This window comes from Sturnus vulgaris, chromosome 3, assembly GCF_052056855.1.
Source record: "Sturnus vulgaris isolate bStuVul1 chromosome 3, bStuVul1.hap1, whole genome shotgun sequence".
In the NCBI taxonomy this organism is placed as follows: domain Eukaryota; kingdom Metazoa; phylum Chordata; class Aves; order Passeriformes; family Sturnidae; genus Sturnus; species Sturnus vulgaris.
Window position 1 is genome coordinate 109,559,466 of NC_142245.1, and position 21,929 is coordinate 109,581,394.

The window sequence follows — 21,929 nt, forward strand, 5'->3', positions numbered from 1 at the left end:
TAGACTAGAAGTGTATTCTGGTAATGGACATCTGGAAATAAACTTTGGATTGATTAATTTCTTTTTTCAGGCTATTTAATTTCCCTTTTTGTTTCAGTGTCCACACACAGCAACAACTGAAGTGCAATAATGATCAAACAGTGCGATGTTGGACACTTCTGCTGTTCACTTTACAGTCTAAATTAACCAAAATTAGTAATTTATTTGTCATCTGCAGGTATGTTTTTTATATTTAGATGATTTTTTCATATCAATTAATGAAACAATTATAGGTAAATTTTTACTGTTGGTACGTCTACTGATAATGTAAGATGTCAGTGACATTCATGACGTTACAATGACGTGCTCAGGGATAGATGGGAAGTGAATTTGTCAGCGCACAGGTCTGGTTTCAGTACATCCAGCAGTGTTCAAACTCAGGATTTTGATTCCAAGTTAATTGATTTTCTGTTGGAGCTGCCATGCAGGTGTTAATGAAGTAAAACTCGAGAACACATCTTCTGAGAGAAAACCATTATCTTCCTGCTTATATGTTTATAAAAGATGAGGCACAGAAAGGTAGAAATCTGTACACTGACCAAGATGGTTTCTTTGGGGATTCTAGGTAATCTGAAAAAGAAATTCATAGGACTGGATGTGACTTTTTGGGACATGAAATTGAGTACTCTGTTACAGACAGCCTCATCATGTAATACTTCATTCATAAAGTGGTCAAGGTCTATTTAGAAACTATTAGTATTATTATTCATTTTGGAAATCTGTTTCAGAATGTCACTGCTCTAAAGGTTTGACACTTTAATTTCCAAATTACCTTTATTTATGTGCAGCTAAATCATCCTTGCTCTTGTGCCAGCATGGTCCATTAGCATTCATTCATGCATTTAGCTCTTTTAAAAATCAGTTTAGGCTTAGACAACCTCAGATGCTTTGGGGCTAAACCAGCCAATCCTTTTTGTCTCCATTTCTGCCAGTTGTCATAGTAATCCCCTTCTGCACATATTTTCTTTCCACAAAGGTGCTTTTTTTTTTTTTTTCACAGCTGCATCTTGTCTCAGGTTGTTTCTGCTTTTATAGCTAAACTAAACAAGCAGCAGAAAGATTCTTCTAATAACCTCCTGTTTTAAGATACCTATGATTGTTTGAGTAAACCAGTTCTATTTGAGGTGAAATGTCTGTTGCTGTGCTTTGGGAAATCTCAGCACTGTGCCCCTGAAGCTTGAGGGCTGGTTGAGAAGCAAATGGAAGGAGTGGAAGCTGTGCATTTGAAAATATAGGTATTTTATCACTCTTCAGACCTCTGCCCACATTTATTTGTACCTTTTTTGGATTAATTTAAAACCTATTTGATTAAAAATCTGACCAGCAGAAGTGTTTTATATTTGCCCACATTTATACTTGGTCTATAAATATGTTCATCCTTAGCTGTAACATTGATACTTTGGGTGGCCCCTCACTGCAAGAGGGTCTCTGTTAGCCAGAAATGGCCAGTGAGGTGCCAAAATAATACTAGCAAGTCCTCAGTAAACAGAAATACTATGAAAAATAATTTAAACTTATAAAGTTTTTACTTTTCTTAATGTCATCAGAAATTCTTCCTAATTTTAATACACGTTTTTCTCACAATCAAATTAGTTTCTCAAAACCTAAAGTTACTACAAGGTCATATTTCCACGAAAACTTACTAAAAGAATATACTGAACAAAGGTCCACTGTCAAAAATCTGTTATACACCACGTAGCCTGTTTTGAAGAGGCAGTCTTTCCCTTTCTTTGGTGAGCACATGGATTTGTAAATAATCACAGTAAGTAGTTTCCAGTTACACAGTACACAGTTACACGGTGAGATAAAAAACACCACCTTTGTAAAAACACCAGAAACTAAGTTATATGTATATCATACTGAATGATTGCATCACTTATTGGACTTCATGAAGCACCTTAAATTCACTAATTTTCACCAAATATAGGCAAGGATGCTTATCTATTGAATCAGTAACTTCCTCATGGTCCTAACGCGTGTCCTTGCTGTGCTGGCGCCTCGCAGGAGCCCGTATAAGGAACAGCCCAAGCTCAAAGCAGCAAATTCAGTCACTTGGCTCCTCCCTGTGCGATTGCTGCGAGTGAAGTTTGGCCGGAGCGGAGTTTGTGCGCGGCCCCGGGCGGGGATTGGCCCCGCACCCGCGGCTGATAACAGCTAAAAATAGCCCCGCTATAAAAGCCTGGCCAGCAGCTCCGCCACCCTGGCATTCCCTCGGCGACTGCCAGCCAGGGAGGAGACCGAGCTCCCCAAGCCCCTGCAAGGATGTGGCCAAAGAGCGCTCTGCTGCCTAATCCCACTTAACAATTAACTTGACAAGACTGGACTGTGTGACTCATGGGGATGGTAACCAAGCACATTTTATATTAAAAAAATAATAATAATAAAAAAAAAGAAACTGAAGGCTGAAGGCCAGATTTTCCAAGCAGATTTTCCAATCAGAGCGTGACAGGTGGGCTGGTGGAATGTCTTTGGAAGCGTGCCTGTAGAATACTGTGTACAAGAATGTTGTATATATATTCACATAATCACCTGTACGGAGAGTGTGCTCCATGACAATGGTGTTCTGATCACTTGGGAAAACAAATGTGTTTTCATTTGACAATAGTTGGACTAAGCTGACATTGAGGAGTTCAGGAGTCTATTTTTAGCCTGCTGTTGATTCTGGGGAAATTGGGTCATTTCCTTGCATTTTTGTTCACTTTCAAGCTTTTGTTTTAAGATGTAGCCTGGGGAATCAGTGAGTTCAGTGGCTGAGTGCATTGCAAGATAAATCTTTGGGGGTCTGAAGTCCTTTGGATGAATAAAGAAGACACCAGTATTGAAAAGCGCTCTCTTTTTAAAGTCTGGCAGAAGCTACAATGACTTGAAAATAGGATGTAAACAGGGAAAGAATTAGGAAGCACTAAAAATCAGTGGCACTATCAGCCCTATCAATAGTAAACTATTCCCACATGTATTAGTTCCAGTGGCTCCGAGTCCTCTTTGATTTTATGAAGCTTTGCACTATGAAGTTTGTGTGTGTGGATTGCCCTTCATTTTCATTACAGCATTTTAATTTTCTTTTTTTGGTTTACAATAGTACAGTGCAAGGTTTCTAGTATCGTGGGAGAGTGATAGATGACCTGGTTAAGTTGCTTTCAGTTTTGATTCTATATACCTAGTTATCTGAAAAGGGCTATCAATAACCTTTAATTTGTTGTTGCTAGATCTCCCATGGCATACAAAATAATTGCAGTGTGCTGGTTTGATAATTCTGTAGCCTAAATTCATTTTGTTCTGGTCAGGAGACCCAGCATGGTCAGAGATGGTAGAAACTCCCTCACAGCGACTTCCACCTCGTCAAGATGCAGAGTTGAGAGGAGTCAAACCTCACAACACACACAACTTCACCCTTTTGAACTCTGCTTTTTCTCTCTGAAGGTCAATTTTCTGCATGAACCTGTAGTCAAGACTTAACTGAAGAGCCTCTGTTTGCTGCCATCCTCTGCAGAGGAATTTAGTTTTCTCTCAACATCATCAGATAGCTTTATATATATTTATTAAGTAGTCTGGTGTCAACTCTGACTTGCTGCTTGGTTAGAAATGGGTAGAAGTTTCTAATGAGTAAAGGGGTCCATATCTCATTAGAACTTTTCCAACTGATAGAGGTCTCACAGGAAAACCTAGTTCTTTTTCTACAGAATTGCATCAGAGCTGTCGCCAAAGTCAAAGCAGTAAGACTGCAAAGACAAACTGGGCTTTGACATTTTGGTGGTCTGTGGGGTTGCTCCCAGGTATTGCAGCCAGTGGCCAAGGGTCCACACCTTTCTTATAGAAGTGATACGTGCTACATGCTCTGTGAAAATTTGTGATTTTGGCAAAAGATGGAAAACTTTTGGAAAATCTTCCACTTAAGAGACAAAAAACTCCCTCATGTCTTTCTAGTTAGACTACCCAGTATTCCCACTTCTGACAGAGTAAAACAGGGCATCACTGTTATTTAGACTGTGCTCGGTGCTGAATTTCACCAAAAATTTACTTTTGGTCTTAAGCCAACCACCTTTTTAAGAATTACCACCACTACCTTTCACTTAAGGATGTGGGACATGTTCTTTGAAGTCCTAATATGTTGGGTTTGCTGGTCACCAGCAAGAATCTGTTAATGTGATGGTTACCAGCAAAAAATCTGCTCATGTAAATGTATTCGCAGAAGAGAAGTTCACATCTGTGCTTAACTCGCCACCTTGCTTCAATTCATCATGGTTGGTTGCATTAACTCTGCAGTGAAAAGGGTCCTCAAGCAAAAAAAAACTAAAATGGAGTTATCACCAAGCCAACTTTAGGCACTGCAAGAACTCCTACTTTGAAGTTCTTAGGAAGGTAAAAATGAACAAAGAACCCACTGTTCATAACAGCTTGAGGTGATGCACTAAGGCAAGTGAGCTGGCAAACTGTGGAAACTTTATCACAGAAGTACCAAAAGGTGAAATGAAAAATGAATGAAGGCAATTTATTAAGGAGAATGGAAGAGTTCTTCAGTTCACTGTGAGGCTCAAGGTCAGCCAGCTGCATTAACCCAGGTGAGCAGCACTTCCATTGACCAGAGGCATCACCATTGCAGAGGTTAAACTTGGCTGCCACAGAGGGATGTAAGGATGTTGAGCCCTGCTATTCCACACTGATCCAGTGTGAGTTTATCAGGGAGGAAAAATCCAGAGGTTCTTTTCTTAAGCCAAACAATACATACACTGCAGAGAATTCTGAAATCCACGGTGCAGATCCATGCACATAACCTGCCGTGCAGGTAGTGACGCCAGCGTGTGAACCCATAGAGACTAGCCTGAGTCATAAGTAATTTCAAACTGAGCTGCTGAAGGCTTCAACTTTTTTAGAAATAATGTGCATCAGAACACAGAAAGTAATTTCAGCTTTCAGCCAAATTGTTTGCTAAACCATAGTGTGAAAAACAAATGTGTCCAATGAAATCAGCAGCAACTGTGCATTCTTTGAGCCTTATTTACTGGGGGGAATTGAAGCCTAGCCTGAGATGTGCATGAGTTGTACATGCCACTTTGAACGCTTCCTGTAAATAATAATTCATAAATCAGGATTAAAGTAGTGTGTTGTGTACTGGTCTTTTCTTTGGGGGGGATTTAATCCTGGTTTGCATGTTCATACTTCAAATCTTAATTAATTTAGCCTTAATTTATGTTAAGAAGCATACAAAGAAGTGAACAGAAATAATCTAAATAGGGACTTGCACGATGAACTCCTGTAAAATAAGACAGGAAGAGGCATTACTTACTCTGTTGCAGACTTGGAAGTAAAATCATGTAATTTTCATTCTATGACAGTAGTGAGTCAACAACAATGGGTACATCACACTTAACCTGGTGCTGTTTTTCTTCAGCACACTTGATAGCATGGAGGATTCATTTTGAAAAGCAAGGGCTGAGGATTTCTGCATTTCTCCTTTCATCAGCTGCATTACCCATATAGGCCACAGTTGGGGACAATCTGTCATGCTCTCCATTGTATCTCCTACAATACCACTTTCCAGAGCAGTCTCAGTCCTGGTTGGAAGTATCTTTTGTTTTTAATTGAAATGTCACTTTTGAAATGATAGTGAAATAAACTCCTGCCCTCTAGAAGTTTCTGTACTGAATGCAGCATTAGGAGATTATTTTGTACCCTTTCAGAGCCACATCCTTACAAATGGGTACCTGAGGGTGTCTCAATATGAGCACTGAGATCATTATCTATAATGAAATCCCTCTTCACACTGAACAGCAGCAGGTTTTCTCTTGAAGGTGTTAATGCTTATTAATGTTACAGCAAAGTTTGATGCTGCATCCATGTGAAAACATAATTATATAAAAAAATAATTCCATGGTTTTGGACTAGAATTTTGCTAAACTCCAGTCTGAACTGATTCATTCTGCTAAATAGAAGAATTTCAGCAATACAATTTTAGAGCTAAAATAATGCTTTTTAATAAAAGGATAAAGGAGAGCTGCAGTAGCTCATGGCTGTGATGGATTCATAATATCTGGGGGTGAGTACAGAGTGGATTATTTCAAATTGTCAGTTAATGGAGTGCTAAGTTTTCTAGTCTATGCTTTTCCATCCCATCCCATTTACTGGGACATTCAGGCTGCACAGCTGTTTTTGTATCTCTTGATGTCTTTTCTTCCATTACCTTGAATGTGGGAAAAGTTACAAAAAGGAACAAAATCACAGTTCTTCCATCAAACCAACATATTTTGAGGTACTGTACATCTTTAGAGTCGAGGGAAAGTATCTTATGACCCAGTGTTGGCATGGGGCTGATGAGAAGAGCTTTGTATGCCTTGAGAAGAGCTTGTATGCCATGTACATTTCAAGAGGGGAACCTGCTGTTCTGGCCCCAAATATCTGAGACAAATCTTTTGATTTTTCTGAAATTCAGACAAGAAATCAATAGCAACAAATCAATAGACACATTGTCACTCAAAAGAAAATAAAAAGTACTGGATTGATTCCTTGCAGTTGTTAACTTGTTAAGTGTGTTGGGTATCAAAATTACAAGCATCCAATAAATACAGTTGCAAATTGCCAGTGATTCAGAACTGTCTCTGGAAAAGATGTTTCCATAACCCGTTCAAACCACCCTGGCTGCTGCTTAGGTGTGGGGTTTTTTGGCAACTAAGCAGTTAAATAATTCTCTGGTAAAATCATAGCCCCAAATACCATTTACTGCAGCTGCACCAAGTTTTTACTTCTTTTCATCACAACAATGAAAAACTTCGCCTGTGTCGTATGAAACTTGCAATACCTGCTCTGATGAAGGGAGCTGGGTGGAAGCACCGGGGGATGGATGTGCTCTGTGCTCTGATCCTTCTTGGTAACGTAGCAGTGTGCTGGAGAGCTGCACGATAGAGTTACATTCTGGATGCTTGGCCTCTGCTTCACCCCCTCGGGACAAATCTTTGCTGGAAGTGAAGCTTGGATCTGGCCTGTGAAAGTTGATAGTGCATCAGGGTTCACCTACAATAGAGGTCTTACGTGGGGATGTGGCCATTCCTTTTCTGAAGCTGTCCTCTTATTTTATTAATGGGATATATTGTGCTCATATTCATTTCTATATCTCATAAACCTCTAACTATAATGACTTGGCTTATGAGGAGTTCATAATTCAGTGTCTAGTGTTCTTGCTTGTAACTCAAAGCCTCTGCTACTTCTGACTTGTGAGAAAATGATAGGCCAAACTAAGTGACTCATTCTTTGCAGTAAAATGAGAGTGTACTAATTATTTATCAGTGTCTTACCCTTAATTTGGCTGAAGAAAGAGCTGATTTCATAACACACAAAAGAGCTGTGTAGACACTAAAAACCATTATAGTCAGAAAGGTTCCACCCAGATGTAAGTGATAAGTCAGTTTTATATGACAGAAAAGCAGAAAATGCATGAATAGATTCCTAAAGCAGTGCATATATACATATATATGTTTATATATCCATCTATATATATTTCCTCCTACTCACTGCCTTCTACAATGTTTATCCTAAATTCAGCTTTCAGAATCTCTTTTTTAAAAAAACAGCATTATTTGAACAAATTGTGTTGTCTGTTATGTTTGGTCTCTTCTGGGATTCCATGGGGGTATTTTTGTGTAGCAGAGGGGTTTTTTTTTGAGGTGGGCTGGCTTATTCTTTCCATGGATACCTAAAAGCACAGTTGGAATACCAGATGTGTGGTATTCACTCTTCAACTTCTGTTGCATCTGAACACCCCATATCAGGTCCTGGGGTAGGGAGTGAGGTGGAAGCAAATGAGGACGGCAACTTCCAGTGGCAGCACTGCCCAGAAACATCCTGAGCCAGGTGGGATCTGGCCCGTTCCTGCAGTCGTTTATATCTGGGTTAGGATGGAAATGGCTGCAGGGCACCTTTGCTCCCTTTGTATTGCAAAGTTTCCCTTCTGCTTTGCTGAGCCTCAGCATGATAATCTTCATCTGCAAATTAATTATAACACACCACTAAACCCAGACAGTAATTGAGAGGGAAGGATTTGAATGTTTTGACACAATGAGTCTCTACTGAAATTGCTACATCTAGAGTTTGACTTTCAGAAGAGCAAGGCACGCACAACTTCTGGAGTGAGGCACAGGAATCTGGACTGAAGCCATAGATTTCTTTTACTTAAAAATTACTGCAGGATTTGTCTGACCATTACATGTTTATCTCATTACCCTGGACTCAGTGGAAAAAATTAGACACTTCTAGGGCATACTTTTTCATTCTAAAATAGACATCTAAATAGGTCACATCTAAATACATCACAACTTGTAAGTGCTGATATTTTGAAAGCTGATTTTATTTCTACCCTTTGGTTTAGCATTAGCAGCATTACCTCATTACTATGCTCATAGCTGGCAGTATCTTCTCTTCCAGAGCCAATGGTCCTGTGATATAACTTGTTCAAACCACTTGCCTATATCAAAACAATGTTTTCAGTGAGGCTAGAGCTACAGGTAACCTCACTGAAGATGATCCATTTCCCATTGTTCCCAGGAACCTTCATTAAAGGGAAATTATGTCACCACAAGGTGCTAGAGCAAAACAATTTTTCAGCAAAACCCAAAAGCTTATAATTGTATAGTTAATAATGCATTATTTAGGGATGCATTTTAGAGATACAGTGATTACACTTAAGTTTTTGGCAGAGTTTTGTAACTGTAATGCATAATTACAATGCAATGATTCTTTCTGCCACATGTAAGTACACTTAACCTATGTCCTTGGAAACTTGCCGATAGGCCTAAGAATAATTGTACTCTAAATGTTTGGTAATTAATGTGCCTAGTCCAAAAATTACATGTAAAAATTTGAAATCAAAGGAGTAATAACACTTAATTCTCTTAAAGTTAACCTTCCAGTTATTTGAATGAGTGCTAATTAGATCTAAAAACCATAAGCATACTTTTACAGTAATTATAATGATGATTATGTTGTAATTACAGTTGCAATAGCATAATGAGATTTACTTGTTAACCATTTCAGTCCTTCATGTAGTGCACATGAAGCAGTTGTTGTGGGAAAATTCCCATAGAACTTATCCAAAGGGCCATGGAGGTGTTGGCTGTGACTGCTCTGGAGCTGTGTCAAATGCCTAGAGGTCACAGAGAGAATTGGAGAACAGAAGCACAGCTAAGAGCACTTCAGGAAAGGCGGGCGTTTGATCATGTCAAAACTCTCCCCAAAAGGCCTCTCTGTGTCAGAAGAAGGTAAAACTGCTCATGTCTGGAAGTTCGAGCTGCCAACAACCTGTTAGCCAGACTTTTGGCAGTCCTGAAGCAGGATCGGGGGCAGAAGTGGAGGAAGAGCCTTCCCAAGGGCAGGAGGACACCAAGTCCCTCTAGGCAGGGATGGGGATGAGGAGGAGGTGCCATTGACCCTTTCACCGCTGCCTGGTGTCCCCTCCTGTGCCAGCACTCCCTCCCTTCATGCCTTTTGGCTGTGTCAGGACTTTCTATAGGTGTCACCTCATGCTCAGGGCTGCTGTGCGGTGCCCTCTGAGTCATGCAAGGAATGCAGGGTGAAGGAAAGGGATGACAGCAGCAGATCAACAGCAGGCTGTTCTCCCATGCTCCACCCAGCAAATCATGGTTCTCTTGTCCCCCCTCTACAAGCAGCACCCCAAGGGACATGCTGAGAAATAGTTATGGGACCCAAACATTCCCATTCCTCTGCTCCTGAGCTCCATCAGCAGTGGTCACATCATAGGTGCTTCTCTCACCTGAGTATTCAGTTTTGGCTTCTGTACCAGTCTGTACCACACACATGGTGGGGGGTGCTGAGGCAAAGCTCTGCTTTTCTTCCCATTTCTTGATTGAGCCAACAGCCAGTGCACAGGCTCTTTTTCTTTTACCTTTCTTAGCAATAGCAATATTTGGATTTTGAAAAGCTACAGGCAGGACAAACACCCTTCAAAAAAACAGAAAAAAACATCACTGTTGCTTAAAGCAACGAAACTAGCTCAGCTGCAGGACTTCCTTCTTCCCTGTCCCTGGTGCTCCCAGCTGTAGAATGAGGGAGGGAACAACAGAAACGTTGAAAACAGGGAAGAGCAGAATTATTTGCTCAGAGACTGATCCTGCCTAGGTACCAGGAGCTTGTCTCCTCCCCTGTGAGTTTAACCCCACCCTCTGTTTTTTTATGCTCCGGGCTATTTTGGGCAGGCAGCGAGGGCTGCAGCTCTGACAGATGAGGATACTGTACCAGAGCACAGCAGCACTTGTTGCTCTGAAGAACTACCGTAACAGGGACTGCTCCTCTGCTGCCTGCCTTTTCTTAATTATTAATTTAATAACCTGCAAACTTGTTTATTCTAATGCTTTCGAGCTTTATCATTACAAATGATATTTTAAGAGCTTAGTTAGCGTGGTTCAGAAGGGAAACTCACACGCTGTGAAGTTGAAACCTCCTTTTGCCACTTAATTTCAAGAGATCAGCTGGTAGCCTTGGGGGTGAAAAATGACAGACTCTGTTGCTGCTAATGGGGAAGGAAAGGACCCTGAAATTGAGCTCTTTGTGAAGGTAAGTTGCGCTGTGAACTGGACACTGGTGTGACTCTCAGATCGGCTCAGCTTCTACTGAATAATCAAACTTTAATTTTCTGGCGCTGAGCGGAAGCGGTGCTGTGACAGCCTGTTATCTCTTGTACACACGCTCACTCTGCTTTCTTCTTCGTGACATTAGAATTAGGTAATGTTGTGGAGGGAGAGTCAGAGTTCCTGTGTTTTATTGTTAATTCTCTTCTCATGAGTTTGTTCTGTTATTCTTAGCCTGCTGCCTGCAATGTACTGTGTCCTAACTTTAGACTTGAGCCTGTAGGCTTCAGGTTTTGCTCTATGAATCCTGACTTTCTTTTCCATTTTTGGGAAGAGCTGGGGGGCACCAGGATTCTGCTCAACAGAAACTGTCAGGACCATAAACAATATGATGGACTGTAAAACAGTAAGGATTGAGATAAGCTGTCGGTCTTCTGATTATTTACCGCAATACTTCCTTTTTTTCTAAACCAATAAAAACTAAATCAGTTTTTATTGTCGGTTTCCTCAGTCTGAAGCTCATTCTGATTTTGTAGAAGGGTAACTGAGAACAGAAAGCAATTTAATGAAAGTATAGAAAAATGACTATACTTGTTACATGGTAAGGTTTCAAAATGTTTTGAGTTGTGTATGACTGTTGGTCTTGGACTGTGAAAACCTTACCATTAAAATCAGTGGCACAGTTGAAACCCATGACATATACAACCATATTAATAGCAAACTTTGTGCAAACTCTGCCTCAGTGGAGAGCTCGGATTTTTTGATGTTCAGAGTGTTTTAAAGCCTCTACACACGTTGAAGTATGCCTGTGTAAAATTATGGAATGGCTTGGTTTGGAAGGGATCTTAAAGATCATCTTGTTCCAATCCCCCTGCCATGGGCAGGGGCATCTTCCACTAGACCAGGTTGCTTAAAATCTTGTCCAGCCTGGCCTGGAACACTTGCAGGTGTTTGTTCTCTCTGAGCCTAGTCCATTCCTGCAAATCCATTGGATTATAATTAATACATGGGAGTTACCTCAGACCCTTAGCAAACAGAGCCCTGAATGATTAGGAAAGCAAATTCCAACCCCTCCCTTCTGTCAAGATGAGGGTATGTAATTGCTTTGTACTCCCTGATGGATATTTTGGGCTGTAAGTTGAAATGTCAGCCACATCCATGATATGTATACACGGCCTCTTCACACATCTTCCAAAACCAGTCAGTTCAGGTGCAGGTGCTGTGACTGAGCCAGCAGTGAGGTCTTTTTCCACAGCCAACAGATTTGACAAGAATTTCAGGTTCATAAGAGCCCTGTAGATCCTTTTCACAGAGAGCTTAATGTACTAAAATGGACCAGCATGAGTCCATACAGACAGACACCTCACCTATTACAAGTTTCTAACAAATTGCATTTAATGGAGATGTTTATGGGCTAAAAAATAGGTTTGTGATGTTGTCTCGCACTCTGTCATCAGTCAAATGTGTGCTGGAATGGAAATCTGTAGCTACTGATTTGTTTTAGTGCTCACACTATTTCACTGAGGCTGACATGGATGTTTGTGATATGTGGTTCTTTGACTGCATCAGCTGTTAAAGTGAAGGTCATTGCCCAGATTCATTGTGTGAAGCTCTGGATCCATAAGATACTGGGGAAAATGAGCACTGCGTTAAACTAAGCCATGACACCACTTGAAGATTTATAACTCCAGAAAGAACATTTTTAGTAATGTGACTTCCTGCATAATGCATATTACAGAATTGCATAGAGACTCACATAAAACTCAGAGCTGGAATAGAAGAATTAATTGGTATCTTCCTGGAGACTTTCCATTTTGGTTGAAAAATTGCAACTCTTGAAGTTCTGGAAAGGTGCCATTAATTTAATTAAAAGTTTAAAAGGTTCTATAGTAAAGCATGTGACCAGAGTATTAGATTATACACCTCAGAAATTCAAAAATAAAAAGAGAAAAACATCCAAAGGAGAGACAAGCTGAAAGCTGAAAAATATGAGAATGTAAGAGAATCATGAACAGGTGAAAACTTTTCTGGAAGGTGACTGCAAAGAATAGGATATTAGTAAGGGGAGGTAAACAGAAAGGCTGATCCAGGAGATCTCTCTACAAAGGAGAAGATACTTATTCTGTCTGTTTTAAGGCTGGAAAGAATAGAAAAGTGGTAACTTCTGGAGGACTGTGAGATACTGGGACAAGTGGCAAATGTAAATATACTGGACCACACTTGAGGCAAGTTCAAACAGCAGCAGAGGATGTTGGGATCAATGCAACAATATCTCATTTGATTTTTATAGAGGTGATACTTTACCCAAGGAAAAGAGTTCTGTCCTGCATCCTTGAAGGAGCACACAGCAAATACAGTGATAAGTGAGAAAATGTAGGGCAGTAGATGTGGCCTGGTAGAAACTGTATCTCCCACAAGCCCAAAAAACCAGAAAGGGCTGTTTTTCACCAGCCACGGTGTCCCTAATAAAAGCATTTTGTGTCTCAGGTTAAAAAAAGAAAGGTGTTACACAATTGCTCTATTTCCCTTTGCTGTTTGTCAACCAGGAGCGCAGGAGCCTCAAGCAGACAAGCAGGGAGCGGGGCTGTAACCAACAGAGCTGCTCTGTAACCTAATGCAGGTTGGCTCAGGATCTGCTAAGCTGCACAGACAGGCTGGGCACCACCAGGACACAGCTGAGCTGCTGTGGCAGGGACAGGTTAAGTGGTTATCACACCTACTTGTTATCATCCCCATTGATTTCGCTTGTTTTCTAACGGTGCCCTAAGCTGGATCTGTGAGCTGATTTTTCGTGAACAAGGGTTTGTTCTTGCAAGGTGTGTGTTTGAGAGCAACCCCCCGAAATCTGGGGCAGGACACCAGGAGAGTGATGGTGGGAGCGGGGAGCTCTGCCAGGGAGGTGGTGCTGCCTTGATCAGATGTGCAGCTTGTGTGAGCAGGCCTTTGCTGAACGCTGAAACTCTGCAGCAATTCTCTCTCTAAACTTGTTTGGCAGGGAATTGGAGGAGGCTGCCAGAGAGAAAGGTTTGATGCGTGTTGTTGTGAGACAGTGGCGGTGGCAGCGTGGGGAAGGGAGCATCGGGAGGTTGTGCTGGCTCTGTGCTTAATCCAGCTTGCTGTAACTCAGGCTAATTTCAATCCTCTGTGTGCTGGAGAAGGAAAGTGCTTCTGTATAACTGGCAATGATACACTGATGGAAGATATATTTAGCTTTACCTGGCAGTCTTGCACCTGTGTGCATGAAAATAATGACAAAACTGAAATAGTGGTCCTTTTGCATGAAGTAATACAATTAAACTCCATAAAAGGGAGGACCACAGGACTTTTGGGGCTTATTTCTGTTTGCAATGGAAACACGTGTTGAGATTTACAGTCCTTGCCTTTCAGTATTAGAGTAGTACCTAATACTGAAAGTTAATTATAAGGGAGATACATTGTACCCACGGAAAACAAAAACATGATGCAAAGAAGACTGCATTGCTCAGAATGCAGTCTAGAAAGCAAACAAACCCCACAAATGGACCAAAGTACATTTCATTTTTAAAATCTTCCTGCTTTAGAAACACTCTATAACAAGATATATCTCAATCTATATTTCTGATAGTGGAAAGATGGTGATATCATAGTGGTGGGAGAATGTGTAATAAGCTGGCAGGCACCTACTTCTAGAAGGAATCATTGTGGCACTGATGGATTAATACTAGGGGTACTTGCATTGATGTCCTGGGCTGCACCAAAATCAGAGGGACCAGTTGATCAATGGAAGTGATTCTGCCCCTCTAATCCACTCTTCTGAGACCCCACCTGCACTGCTGCATCCAGCTCTGGTCTCCTCAGCAGAAGGAAATGTGAACCCACAGGAATGAGTCCAGGCGAGGCCACTGAGTTGATCACAGGGCTGGAACACCTCTGCTATGAAAGCAGCTTGGAGAAGAGAAAGCTCCAGGAAAACCTTAGAGAACTTTCCAGTTCCTGAAGGGGTCTAGAGAGGGACCTTCCACAAGAGCATATAGGATCAAAGAGGATGGCTTTAAGCTAAAAGAGGACAGGTTTATATTAGATGTTAGGAAGAAATTCTGTATGTAAGAGTGGTGAGGTCCCGGGACAGATTGTCTGAAGTTGTGAATCCCTGACAGTTTCCAAGACCAGGCTGGATGGAGCTCTGAGGATGGTGTTGTGGAAGGTGTCCCTGCCCTTGGCAGGGGAGTTGGAATGACACGATCCTTAAGGCCCCTTGCAACCCAAGCCATTCTAGGATTAGGTGAGCAAGAACTTTTGCTTAAAAGGTGCAAAGTGTTACTTCTCAAAGTGTTCACCCACAGTCACACTGAACACCCTTCTTGGGAAAATGTGAAGGTGCTGCAATTTTACAAATCAAAAGAGACCTCAGAGGCCTTGAAATTCCACTTCAGTGGAAGTACTTCAGACATTTAACATGTCCCCATCTGCCAGCTGACTGGGCCCATTAGGATTATGTCTAAAAATGATGGCAAGAAAAACTTACTGTTCTGAACGAATGAGTGAGTCAGAGAGCCTGGCTGCCAGGACAGAGCAGTCATCAGCAACAGTGTGCTCCATCAAAGTTCCAGGAGCTGCTGCTCTCAGGAAGGTATTGCTGCCCCTCTTGTGGACACAATTATCCCAGAAATTATCTCAGGGAGGAGCAAGTTGGAGGTTTTTTTGTTTTGTGGGTTGGTGTGTTTTGTTTTGGTGGGGTTATTTAGTGTTTTTTGTTTGTTTGCTTGTTTATTTATTTATTTATTTATTTATTTTTAATTTTTATTTTTATTTTTTTTTTTTTTGGTGCATTTTCTGGATTTTTTAAAAAAGTTATTTCTGCTGAAAGGTGATTTCAAACCAACCTTAGTTTGGATTTTGGTGAAGTGTTGTCACACAGTCTTAAAGGAAGATAAAAGTGTTACACCTGTTACAAACAATCATTCCCCACTGTTAAGGCTTTTGTGGTTTTAATATAAGAGAGTCACTCTGATAAGAAAACTGATTTCAGTTTCAGAATTTCAGGGTTATCACAACCAGTACTGGCTTTGCAAACAGGGAGAGATAACTTGATAGGAACATTTTAACCCTTTATAACAAGATAGGCTCTGCAGTGTATTCGATTCATAGACTGCCCTCAAAAAGTTTTTTTTTTACTAATGATTAGAAATCAGAATCAGATCTGGAGAGCTCTAAGTTCATTTCTGTTTCATGAGAAATATGGATATTTTTGGGGTATTATGAGCTCAGCTTGCCTTTCATACAAAATCATTCCTATGTTTAGCTAAACTTTCTAGATAAAGCGGAAATAACAAAGATAAAAAAAGCTCAAGGAACAATAACGATACTGAAACATCTGGTCCGACCTGTCTGGTGCTCCAAGAATGATGAAAACATTTTTTTGTTGCCAAGCCTTTCATATTTTGAAGGAGCCACAACCACCCTACCAAGCAGATGTGTACAGTGTGTGCAATCTCTGACACTTTTCAGCTGTCACCCTGGGAGTGGTGGGAGCACAGGGTTTACTGTACATCTTGAACTCTTCCCTTTTGGAGCTGCTAAGCAGATGGGCATCATGGCTTGTGTCTCTTCAATCTGCTTTTGGTGAGGCAGGGCATGATCAGCAGCCTGAGTCTCCTCTTCCAGCATCCTGGCCTTGTGCTTTCGTATTAAGGTTACAAAATTTACAAGGTTTACCAGTAGCCTGGAGACCAGGGAGGGAAATAATTTTAGTTTAAACATCTGTAAATGAGTTTTGAAAGTTCCATGCAGGGAGATCAAATATTTTAGTGTAGTGGTTCTGCTAAGATTTTGTCAAATCAGGAATGGCCAGAGTGACAAATCAGGAACAACTCCTCTTCTGACTCACTTAAATCAAGGAAATGCTGTTTGGACTGATTGTTTCTTCTCTGTTTTTTTTTTTTATTAAGCATTTTCAATAAAATAATGACAAAAATAGAGGAAAAACATCAGTCTTGGCAAGAATTAACTTTGCCTTAAAATTACAACTTAAAAAAATATTCAATAAATTGCCATATAACCACCTATCAAATCTTTTAGAATTACAAGTGGCTTATTTTTCCTTGTGATGAAGAAAAACAATACTTTAAAGGAACTTTAGCTTGAGTTGTCCAGCCCAGTTTCTGTGAGTCTGTTTTGTCTCTGAACATTTGCAGGTTTTGTTTTGCGTCAAGACAAGGGCCTCGTTGGTGGGACTATTAGAGACAGGCAGTAAATTGTTTAAGCAGGCCAAGTTTATAAAGTGACTTGACAGAGATATATTCACTATCCCTGCCACCTTGAGCCTAGTCTGGAATGTTTCTAGGATTGCCTGGCAAACTGGTTCTCAAGTTAAGAAGGGCTTTCCAGCCATGTCTCCTGCCTAAATTCACAGTCTCATCCTTAGATTATGGTTAAAGGTGAATGATGCCCTGATCTGCCACAGTTTGGGGGTTTTCCTCTATAAACAGCTGTGACTACTTCCTTTTTATTCAACTTGATGCTATTGATATACAAATTAGTTGTGATCAAAATATCTAAAATGAAATATATGCCAATGCTTTGTTGAATATGCATACCTTCTTTACATGTCTTTGCAAATGGGTTCCATTCTAATTAGAAAGAATTCAGAAACATTCAGCTTGGGTCATGACCACAAAAGCAAGTCAGTTTTGTACTGCTGAATTCAGTGGCAGCAGAATTAGACCTGCCTAAGTGTATTTGAGATCTTGTTTAAACTCCACCGGCTAGCTCCTTCCTCTTTTACAGCTTTCCTGAGCCGTACAGTCAAACTGGGTAAAAACTATGTTTTAATCTTACCATGAAGAACTGGTGATATTCATAATTATTGTCACTGGTAGTTAGAAATAGCCACCAGTGTGCTCTGGGTGCTCTATGTTTAGCTGCAGGTTGCTCTTTTTCCATCTCTGGCAGCTCCCATCTCATCAGGCTCACAGGTTGTCGTGTCGTGGTTCAGCGATGACAGTGAAGCTCCAGTGTCCTCAGGAAACTTTTATTGGCAATACATGGCTCTGCTGAGGCTAATCCAGAATGGCAAATGTCACTGGGATCGTTTGACATAACATCCCAAAAATATACAGGGACCCTTTCCAAGACAGCCAGCAGGAAGTACGTCTGCCCCTGCTCCAGGATTTAATGTTGGTATCAATCCACCTGCCTATGTCAAATAGTTTAATGGAAGGCTGCGTAAGGATTGTTTACAACACATTGATCATCACAGCAACAATATCACTGAATTCTTGTGTGGCACATAATTCTTCAAAATGTGGCAGATACAAACAAAATAATCCCAGTGTGCTGCAAAAAGGTAACAGAAACGTTATTTTGTTAGTAGTATTTCCATTTTTCAGCTGGGAGCTTTGGTATATTTTTTTAAATTACTCTTTTTTAACAGAGTCAGGCAGATATTACAGAGCTGTGACTTTATGCGTTAGTTTTATACATGAATAATAGAAGGTTTCAGTGATAAACTTTTCTTTTAGCTAAGGTTGACTTAAAGTCAGGGAGAATCAGTTGGGATAAGGAAGGGTTTGGTTTTGTGCTGGATTCAATCTATAAATCTTACATGATGTAGGAAATCAGAGCAGGTACCTAAAGTGCTGTAGTAGGTACTTTGTAAATAGCTTGAAGTGATTTGTTTGACACATTTTTTAACATTTCATGTGGAAATTTCCTTATTCCCTTTCCTTCCTTGTCTCTTGTTCTCCCAGAACTACTCACAGAAATTTTTTGCACTTCTGTGTTGCTGACATGCAGTAAAACTCATCTAGATGGGGAAGCATATATATGTACATCTGAAACTATGAGTTAAAAAAATCTGTTTTTTATACATCTGAGGAGTTTCATCAGCATCATGTATTCCTGGCATGATCTTTTTATATTAAACTTAAGACTTGGAAATTATTACAGTGGAACAGAAGTAATTCAAACTGTATCCAGCTGTGCTTTGCAGTTCCAAAGCCAGTAATTTTATCTAATGATACCTAAGGGTAGAACTTAGTCTAACTAACTGCATTTACAACATGTCATTGCTGTTTGTTACATAACTTGATTGCCAGTACATACGTAAATGTAGAATGATGAGTCCATAGAATTTTTTTCTCTGACTTCCTTAAATTTAAAGATGCTTTGTAAATGAGTATTATTATGTCCCTCTCAAGAATAATTTCATGACTTATTTTTTAAAGTGTTTATGATTTTCCTCTTCTGTATGTATCTATATTTTATTAATAGTGGTGTTCACTGCCTGAAGTGATCTTCCATGATTTAACACATATTCTTTGATTCAGTGGCTCTGATGCACCCCACAAATTTAATGGGTAAAGTGTCATAAGAGGAGATGTGCTCAAAAAAGAGATTTGATTACAAAGCTTTGCCATGTTAAAATGGCCCCAGTGTTGTAAAAATCCAAATCAACTTTTCCTTGACTTTCCATTCTATGAACAAATGAGCACTTCAGCACATTATCTTAATAAAAAGCAACAGCACAGCTCCCACCATTGAAACCCTCTGATTTTCATTCTTTTATCTATTCAAACTGTGAAAAGGTCCTGCCATGCAAATTTTACATGTTAAGCTCAGTAGTATTCCCAGGTTTTGACTCAAATTCTTCACAGGATTTATTTACTTTTTGTGCTTTTCTGCCTCCTTCAGTGACCCAAGGCAAGTTTTTCAGGATGTCTCACCTTGATAAAATGCTGATACCAGTCCTTCTCTGGTGCCAAGTTTGTGCATATGTTGTATCTTCTGTAGGACCAACTTCTGTGCTTTTCCTGCTTGTTCTCACACACAGACTGATATACCAGTCTTGTAATCCCCATGATTTCTCTGTTGGTCCCCAAAGTAGCCTGGTTATTTCTTAAGAGGTATTGTATATCTGGAGCTCAAGGGCTTCTCCTATTTTTTCCCCTATGCACCTGATTTCCAAAAGACACTAAAATAGCTCCTTTTTATGCATTTTTCGTAATCCTTCATAAAACTGAAATAAAGCACTAATTGAAATGCATTTCAGCAGGGTTGTGTTGTATTAATGCATCTGTAGGACAGTAAGAGTTGGAACTGTCCCTGCTATAGCTACTCTAGTGTAAAGGACATTATATTAAGAATAAAGGTGCTCAGATAGTGACAATTTGCTCTTCTAAATCCTCACGTTGGTAAATGCTAATTTTGTGTGCAGTGCAGATGACAGAAGCCCATTGTATTCACCTGTATGTGCTTGCTGCAAAAGGCAATTAAAATGCTTCAGGCCTAATATTCAAGGCTGAAACGGATTTTCATTTACTTTAAATTCTATAAAACTTGCAAGGATATTATATGGGAATAGTAATTTCCCCTCCCTTCCTTATGTAAATCCTGCTGTAAAGAAGCCATTTCTTAACTATTTCTGTTGCTTCTCTTGCATTTCATAGAATAACAGATTGGTTTGGGTTGGAAGGGACCTGACATGAGTGAGTACATCTTCTACTAGACCAGGTTACTCAGAGTCTCATCCAGCCTAACCTTTAATACTTCCAGGAATGGAGCATCCACAACTTCTCTGGCCAATTTTTTTGTTTCCTCTGGTCTAAGAAAAACATGTCATGACTCAATTCACCATTCACCATTATCTCAGGTGTTAAAACCTGTTCATAATTCTGGGAATGGGGTTTATGCACAGACGAAATTTGCTTGATTTTGGTATGAATTTAATTTCTGTTTCTTTTAACCAAGAAGATGCCAAAGCAGACATTTTTTTTTTTAACTTCTGCAGCTGGCAAAGACATGTAAGTGTAATGCTCTGCTTCTTGGAAAAGGGCTCATCACCTCCAAAGAGACTGTGCTGCTGCAGGCTCACAGTGGAGTTCAAAGTATGATGAGCTAATCCTTGTATGCTCCATCTCAGAAATCATCTGACAGCTGAATTCAGCAACTGTGTTCAGAAAAGACTGTTTAGCATCAGTTTTAAATGCTCAGAAGATAGATTTTTTTTTGTGAAAGTGTTGGGTTTTTTATTTTTAACTCTTAGTAGTAAAACACCGAGTGATACTAGAAATTCTCTTTCTTCAAACTTCTTCTCCAAACTTCCTAGATGCTGATAACAATTAAGCATCCTTAGATCCCAGTTCTGCAAAGGAAGCTTTGCAGGCTGCTCTGTGCTTTGGCAGCCACCTCTGAACATGATTCTCTTTGCAAAACCCATTTCGTCAGGTAAAAAATAAATATAGATGCCTTTTTATAGCATTTCCAAGGCAGTGTGCAGTCATGGTCAATACTTTACAGGTGCAGAAGCTGAGAAGCCATGGCCTTGTGCAAGGAAGGCCAGGAAGGATTTCACCTTGGTCCTGTGCTGTGTCCTTTAGTCATAGCTCTTTGTACAGCACTTAGCATGACTGATTTAGTGTTCATGTGCACTCAGGCTTAGTAATTCACAGTAAATAGCCCAATAACAAACACACAAATCACACTAATCACAGCTACACTTTTTTTACTTTCTCTTTTTGCCACTGCTATTAGTAGGGAGGGGTCAAGATTTAGATTATCTTTTGACTGGCTGTTTTAAACAATACACAGAGTTTATGTGTGTTAGGACATTGGAAAAGAAGTAGAGAAGAATGATTTTCAGGCTGAAAAATTACTTAAGATTGCCATTGAGAAGGCAACCTTTCTCCTTTAATTAAAAGAGCAAACATCACTTGACTGCAATGTTAAATGTATCTGTGGGGTCTTTTTAGTACAGTGGTAAGAAGTATAACAAGACAGAGAATCATAGAATGGTTTGAGTTGGAATGGAATTATAGACTTCTAATCCCTCTGCAATGGACAGTGACACCTTCCACTAGTCCAGGTTGCTCCAAGCCCCATCCAGTCTGACCTTGATCCCTTCCAGGGATGGAGAATTCACAACTTCTTTGTGCAACATATTAATAGTTAAGGTCAAATATAGTCAGATCAGGAGTAGGCGTAATTGTAAAGATGATTACCTGTTGGAATGAAGCACCAAAGAAGTCATACCCTGTCTGCCTCTGGTTCAGATCAAGACTAGATATGCTGTAATGAGACACATGTAGTTAGGGACAATAAAGGAATAAAAATGCCAGAAAATCTGCAAACCAGCAGGGCATTGCTATGGAGGAGGTTTTGACAAGCCAGAACAGGGTTTGGTTGAAGCACAGAAGGAATCTTTGCTTCCTGTTTCTCTGAACAGCAATATGAATTTGGTTGAGGCCAGTCTGACAGAAATGGTGCTGAGACGCTGCTTACGTGTCCTGGGTGTGATAATGGAATGTGATTAATTCAGGTGGTGGTTAAATATGAGATTGCTTA

The 21,929-nt window shown here is 40.1% G+C and overlaps 1 protein-coding gene across 2 annotated transcripts in view; it reads left to right on the forward strand.

Annotated features, from left to right (window-relative positions):
• CLIC5 (CLIC family member 5) overlaps window positions 1-21,929 on the forward strand; it is an 82,330-nt gene that overhangs the window by 12,942 nt on the left and 47,459 nt on the right. The window contains exon 1 of one of the 2 annotated variants that reach the window (XM_014872929.2): window positions 10,222-10,596. The exons of the other annotated variant lie outside the window; for it this stretch is intronic. Coding sequence (XP_014728415.1) covers window positions 10,534-10,596 — 63 coding nt within the window. The 5' untranslated portion in view covers window positions 10,222-10,533. Of the gene's footprint in view, window positions 1-10,221; window positions 10,597-21,929 lie in introns of those variants that run through there. 2 annotated transcript variants of the gene reach the window in all.